Source organism: Leptopilina boulardi, unplaced genomic scaffold (assembly GCF_019393585.1).
Source record: "Leptopilina boulardi isolate dan_hultmark-lab unplaced genomic scaffold, ZJU_Lbou_2.1 LbouV2_121, whole genome shotgun sequence".
Classification (NCBI taxonomy): Eukaryota; Metazoa; Arthropoda; class Insecta; order Hymenoptera; family Figitidae; genus Leptopilina; species Leptopilina boulardi.
Genome location: NW_026137665.1, coordinates 63282 through 71104, shown reverse-complemented (window position 1 = coordinate 71104; position 7823 = coordinate 63282). Strand labels below are relative to the sequence as shown.

General features: G+C 27.5%; 1 protein-coding gene across 1 annotated transcript; it reads right to left on the bottom strand.

Annotated features, from left to right (window-relative positions):
- Positions 1-936: 936 nt before the first annotated feature.
- LOC127285574 (uncharacterized) lies at positions 937-7500 on the bottom strand. The gene is made up of 2 exons (XM_051311674.1): positions 7373-7500; positions 937-3837 (listed from the first exon to the last, which is right to left on the bottom strand). Exon 2 carries the CDS (start codon positions 3745-3747, stop codon positions 1597-1599), a length of 2151 nt encoding a protein of 716 aa, XP_051167631.1. The 5' UTR covers positions 3748-3837; positions 7373-7500; the 3' UTR covers positions 937-1596.
- Positions 7501-7823: the final 323 nt, after the last annotated feature.

Below are 7823 nucleotides of genomic sequence, written 5' to 3'. Positions count from 1 at the left end.
AGAAGACTGTTCTACCTATTACCGTTCCTTAGATATGACACGTTGAAGTTGCTATTCAATGAAAAATTTAAACTTGGGAGCTCATTATTCGATGAATTCTTTTATTTAATATCCTAATATAACAATTATAATAAAACATAATTAAGAGGACTCTTTTTCGAATAATTTGCGATAGATAAAATTAATTTATCTTCAGTAGTATAAATTATTATTATTATTATTCATCGAATAATGAGCTCCCAAGTTTAAATTTTTCATTGAATAGCAACTTCAACGTGTCATATCTAAGGAACGGTAATAGGTAGAACAGTCTTCTTTTTTCAGTTTTACAGATAATCTTATGTACTTCAAATTATCTTTGAAAAATTTTGGTGTAAATTAATTACAAGACGAGTTAATTTCAAAAAACGAATGAAAAACCATGTTCTTCCATTATTTATTAACAAATTTAATAGTTCAAATTTTTTAAATTCATTAACTATCATAGAGATTCTTTACTGAATCCGAAATACAACTTTTGTAGAAAAAAAATTGAAGGAAACCTTTTTTTAAAGAAATTACATAGAATAACCTATAAAAAAAATGAAAAATCAAGATAATTTCAGTTTCCCTCCACCGATTATTTTCATTTTTGTCTTAAAATAATCAGAAGACATCCCCGAAGTAATTCCAAAAGAAAACGGTGATGTGCAAAGACTTTTGGGTTGAACTTAATCCAAGCCCACCGTGAGAGACATAAGATCGTGCGCTTGATCTCACGCAAGTTCATCCCAGGAACCTTTTCATACAGGATCTTATGTGTGAACCTGTATGGGAACCCACATAAGAACTCACAAGAGATCCTGGATGGGATCCCATATGTGTTCTCACATAGGAATTTTCAACAGGGTAGCAAGTTTTGCAAAAATCCGTTATGATTTGATAAAGTTATTGAAGGTTTTAATTGTGTAATGCATTTTAATTCTGTTTGATTTTTGTATTTATTTATGATGCATTATTACATAATAGGTTTATTATCGTATTTTTTTTGAATTTTTATATAAGTTTAACAATTGCAATACTTTAAATTTATTTTCCCTAAGATTTTTCTAGTGCGGCGTTCGTATTTGCAAAGTATATCGAGGTAAATACGAACGCTAAGTTTCCTGCGAATGTAATTTATCAAAAATTTTTGCTACCCCATAAAATTGTTCTATGGAAGTATAAAGTAACAACTTCATGCACCAGAATACCGGAAGTATTGTCTTTTAAAAGAAAAAACTTATGTTATTGTTGAAACTTATTAAAAGCGTTCGGATTTACCCCGGCTGACTCTACTACATAACAAATTTTATTTAATTCCTTTTAAAACATTTTTTTTATATTAGACATTCAAAATAAAGAGTTATATATTATAGAGATCAGTGGTTGGCACTAGTCTTTAAAAATCTATTTCAGTCAGAGAAACTTTAAAAAAATTTTGTATTTTTGATTAAAAAAAAAATTCAATAATTATAATTATATTAATTATTATTAACAAATTTATTATGAAAGAAAAATAAATAACACTATGATTTCAATTCATATTATTATTATCAACATTGCAATCGTTTGATTCTATAATATTCTCGTCGGATGATCGACATTTAAGTGTACATCAATTAGATTTGCTAGTTTAACCATTATCTTCTCTTTTGGGGTATCGTCGTCCTCATATTCTATCAGTTCTATAGCATCTTCATCTTTACCTTCAATACTTATCGGCTCCATGCTATATTTCTTCAATTCAATAACTTGAGGAAGTAAGTACTTTGTTTCTAAATCCTTATTCAATATACGATTAAAATCCAATAATACAGCTTGGTTTTTAATTTTCACTTTGTGAATAATTAATTTACCAACAGAAGAATTTTTACTAAATAGACAATTTTCCAATGCTTCTTCTTTTGTGTAATAAAGTTCAAATGTTTCTTGATAACTTAATAGCTCACCATTAACGAAATCTGATAAAATTAAGAAATCATTAATAGGTATATACTCAGCACGATAAAGGATCGTTTCATCATTGATAAATTTCTCATCACATTGCCTTAGAGCCTGTGTATATATTGCAGCATTATATGCACGTACATAATTATAATTTGTTTCCTTTTTATATAAAACTTTATAAATGAAATAGTATTGCCAAAAATTAATGATGTACTTAATTTTAGATTCATTTAAATATTTTTTAAACACATGTTCTATTACCATCAAATCAGTAGACTCACGAGAAACATACATTATCATGATAATTTCATCATTCAAATAATTAACCGGATATAATGTATTTTTTTTGTTAAATAGCACATCATCAATGACAATATTAGTATTATTCATTAAATAATGCAAATATTTTGATGGAAAAATAATATTTTCTTGTTGAATATCCCATGCCAACATATTATAAGAAGGAACTGAATTAATACAACCGCTGTCGATATTTAAAATGAATAATCTTAAATATTTTTCTATATTATATATTCTTTTAAAATTTTCATTTAATGATATAAGGTATGCAGCATTCTCAATAATTTTCATTCTTTTAGACTTCTCTTTATTGTTAAGTGACATATATTTATCCCTTCTAATTGATTTCCATTCGTCTATAGTAGTTGGTTTTTCCTCCAATTCAATTTGTAGAATTCCATGAAAAGATATGACATCTGTTACAAGGAAATCAATTTCTGGAAATACAATGTATTGGTTTTTAAACCTATCATTAAATGCAGTTAAATTGACAAGTCTATGTTGAGAAGTAAATTTAATATGATATAAAACGTTTGTATGACCTGAAGAATATTTTGATTTTTTCCTATAAATATTTCCATAATCGAAATTAATATCTGTCAATAGAGTAATATCATTAAAATAAAACACATCTTTTTTTCTTTTCAAATTCTTAAAAACTTCAACAAACCCTTTTTTTGATATTATTTCTGTAAAATACATATCTTTTTGTTTTTCATTTTCAGTTTTCTGTTTTTCTAATACTGTGATTTGACAATTATTAATTACCTCGACACTTCTTCGAACTCTGTTCAATAAAACTTGATCTTTCCTTATACCAGATATGCCTTTTTCACAAAATTGTTTTAGTGCCATTGTCCAGCTATTGTATAAAGTTTCATCCAAAGAACAGGGAATCTTCAATTTTCTTGCCATTTGAGAATTTCCAATAATATTTTTTTCTTGGAATATTGGTGAAATATAATTCTTATACATACTTTCAGTTACAAAAAAATTCAATTTGACACTTATTCCCAGAAGACATGGGCTCTTATCGATGTAATTTAACGGAAAATGTTGATTATTTTTATTAAAATTCTGAGAAAATTTGATTATTTCATTCTTTGCCCGGTTGAATACTTCAATTGTCAAAGAATTAACTGGTTCACCTCGTATGTAGATTCTATTTGCCTTAGAAATACTTGTCTTAATGATGTATTGATATCTTTTATCCACGTTTTTCGTATCAGGTATTTCATAATCTTCTACCTTAGAAGGTCGACTTTCTTTCAGCATTTTTTGCAAAAATTGATTTTTCATTTCAAATTCATTATCGAAATTATTCAAATATTCAAAAAAAGTAAACACTTCAAGATGTCTCATACTATCTTCTCCTAGTGGAATTAAATAACTCTTATAAAAGGTGATACCCAAAAAAACACAAACAGGAAAAAGCTGTAAATTTGATGAATGATGAGCAGATATTGTTGTGCTATTCATCGTGTATTGTTACACTTAATATTTCCTTTGATTTATTATCTTCTCTTTTTGTTTGACTTGTATATCTCTACACTTTCAATGACCCCAGAACTGAAATAGTCATATGTACATATTTTATTTTATTTGGCTTTTAATGTAACAAAAATAATTTTTAATTTTTTGACAAGTAAAAAGAAGATAATCAAATAGTACCGATTTTAAGTATTAAAATAGAACCAAAAGGCAATTTAGTACCTAAAGTTGGTATTAAATTAATATCTCTCGTTTTACTCTCAAACAATTTTACGAATTCTTAAAAAAGTTATTATTATAAATATAAATGATTGTCAAATTTTAATTTAATCTATCAGGCGAAATAACTGTTAATAACTTGATTTATACAAAGAAATGTTTCAGACAAAAGTTGTTGCCCCCAAAAAGGGAACATTCACCAGTGAACTTGAATTTGTTCTAAATGACCAAAATTAAATCATTTCAAGGTCAACTCATTTTTTTAAAATGGAATCATCTATTTTTTATCCTAGGAATTGATAGAGCACACTGAAAAAAATTCCTAACCCCCGTATGCCAGGTAATGACTAATTTGCCTAGTTACGAGAGGAACCCACTTGGCAATCTTGGTCAAAGTTGATTTCGGCAATTAGTCGGAATGACTAGGGCAGCTTATCAGAACCCCAATAACACAAGATATCTTGGGATATATTGATAATATCCCGCAAATATCCTAGGGATGTCCTATGGATATCAAAAGGATCTCTTAAGGATATCCAAAAAATCGGCGGTTTGGATATCCTTTGGATATCCCATGGATATCTGAGGATATCCACAGGATATCTTCTGGATATCTCTATAAACTTTCATAAATGTCCTCCAGATATCCCATAGATATCGTCAGGATATCCCACAGATATCATCAGGATATCCCACAGATATCGTCAGGATATCCCACAGATATCATCAGGATATCCCATAGATATCGTCAGGATATCCCACAGATATTTTGAGGATATTCTCAGTATATCTTCTGGATGTCAAGAAGATATTCTCAGGATACTGTTTTTAAAGTCATTATGAGACTACGAGTGAGAATATTCTGTGAATTAAATTTTATATAAATAAAATAAAATGCAACTTGTTTTTCGAGAAAGTTGTTTAATTTGAAAAATTATTAACTAATTTTTTTCTCATTCGTGATTCATTCCTTTATTTATTTGCTTAATATTGTCAGAAAATAAATTGGCTTTAAACAATATAAATTCTTCCCCGCAAATAACGAATAACTATTAATATTAATTATACATTAAGTGCATGAGTTTATTTAAAAACTTTGAAAAATGCGTTTCAAATCTTCATTTAAAATAAATTAGAAGCTCATAAGATTTTTGTTTTTATTATACTATTATTTATTATATTAGCTTAACAATTTTAACCTTTAAAAATATATGTTGAGATATTAAATATTCCGTGAATATCCTAAGAATATTCCACTGACATCCTAAGGATATCCCACGGACATCCTGAGGATATCCCATGGATATCCTGCGATATAATATCCAATAGATATTTTGTGGATGTCTTAGGGATATCCTGTGGATATCCTATGAATGTCCTGTTGATGTCCCACAGACCGGCGGTTGGGATATCCTATGGATATCCCAAGATATCCTGGGGACCATTCTAGGATATCGACCATTGATATGGATATCCTAGGGATATCCTTTTGTTATGAGGGGAATAACCAGGTATCTTAGTTACATTGCATTGGCTAGAATCACTTTGACTAAATAAACTTTAGCAAAATTGACTGTAGATACATGCGATATTAACCAAACACCGAGAAACACCTTAGTTAATATAACTAGGAAACAAGGGGTCAATTCTACTAAATCGACTTTGACAATATTAAGCAAGCTACATAACTGAATTGACTAGGATGCTTGGTTACGCTGACTAGATTTAAAGTTGCTCTGCATTAAAGTCATTAATGCGAAGCAAATTTTTTTCAGTGCAAGTTTTTCCAAAAGTTTGACACATTTAGGTCAAATAGATCACATTTAATTTCTTATAAAGCTTTACTTTGTTACTTTGCAACCTAGAGCTACACAAAGTGGATGGCAGGGAGTCAATTCAACCTTTTTCAATCCTACAATTACCCGATTCTACACAACCAACTGTACAAAAAAAACCGTTCATCTTCAATGACCGATTCTACAATTTTTATCAATGTAGAAGAATAAACAATTTTAAATACCGATTCTTCAATGACCGTCTCAACAAGTTTTGTTAATCTGTAAAAGGAATAATTAAAATCCTAATTCTTCAATGACCGATTCTACAAATTTTCTTTAACAAGAAAAATAAAAACTTTTAAATACCGATTCTACAATTTCCGATTATTTGTAAATTAATAATTATAAATACCAATTCTTCAATGACCGATTCTACAATTTTTATCCATGTAGAAGAATAAACAATTTGCATGATAACACTTGTTAAAAATTAAAAAACAACTTTTATTTTCTTAAAAAAGTTTTTCAAAAATTTATTTTGATGCAAATAAAATTAAAGTGAATAATAAAATAATTAAATAGCTAATTGTATAATGATATACATTATAATTATTTTATAAACATTTTCTTTTTTACTGAACTGTTTTTATATATTATAAAAACTTTGGTTTTATAATAAAAATATTTTTATATTTATTTTTTGTTTTTTTTAAATAATAATTTGCAATATATATTATACTTAATAAAAAATAAAAACTCTTTGTGTTTTCGATTTTATATATAATAAAATATTAATTAGTTAGTTGACTAATTTAATTAATATTTAATTTGTGTTGGGTTACTAAAAATTTCACACACTTTTTCCTAAAAAAAAGTATATTGCCTGGAGCAGAGATTTCACTATTACAGTGAAACTTATCTCTGTTACAGTTAAAGCTTTCTTTTCGTATACAATAAATTACAAAACTACCAGTATTCAGCCAGTACTGAACCAGTAGTGGTTACCAGTACTGGTGCCAACTCTGGCAGCCAATACTGGTAAAATGTTATCATCCCAAAGTTACGCCAACTCTGGCGCTAATACTGGGTGCCAGTACTGCGCCAGTACTGCGCCATTAGTAAATTTTTGATTGGGTATGTGTTTCCATTTCAAAAAAATGAATTTACATTCAAATAAACTAATCAAGATCATTTAGGACAAATTCAAGGTCACCACTGGATGTTTCCCTTTGAGGACAACAAATTTAGTCTGAAATTTTTTTTTGTAAATTTAAATGGTCAAAAGGTATTCCCCCCCTAATACAATAAAAATTAAATGACTTATTTGACCTAAATAGGTCAAAAAAATGCTTTAAAGATTTCGACGTGGAATTTTCTGCTGGTACCATTTAAAAAAATTAGTTGACCTTGAAACTACCTAATTTAGGTCATTTAGGACAAATTCAAGTTCATCGGTGGATATCCCCCTTTGAGGGTCAACAACTTGTGTCAGAATAATTTTTTATAAAATCAACTTATTAAAAGTTAATAATAATTGATATCTGGGGTAGTTAAAATTGTTACAAACAAAAAAAATTATTTTGGATAAACTTTGACTAAGAAAAATTTAATTTTACCTTCTCTTGATTAGTTTTTTTTTCTTGCGAAGAACAAATAACTATAAACGTTCGGTAGAGTGACTATTATAGAACTGAAAATTACTCATACTACTAAAGTTTGCAAATGTTTCACTGTAAAACAAAATTTTTATTGATTGTTAAATGATAACTTTTTTTTTACTGTTACATATAAACCAATAATATTTCAACGACTTTTTTAAACAAAAAGTTGACGTAAAGAGTAATATTGAACAAAAATAAAGAAAATAAAAAAAGTTAAAACATAATTAAATTCACATGTTCACAATATTATCAATTTTAATTAACAAAATGAAACTAAATAACTAATAATAACACAGAAAAACCCTTAAACTGAAATTAAAAATATATTCTTGGAGCATATTTAAGAATATTTTATACTGGAATTTAGTATATATTATTATTAAAATAAGAATATGTACCTAAATAA

Excerpts from the sequence above, each read along its gene's own strand:
- LOC127285574 (XM_051311674.1), bottom strand. The coding sequence starts at position 3,747 with ATGAATAGCACAACAATATCTGCTCATCATTCATCAAATTTACAGCTT.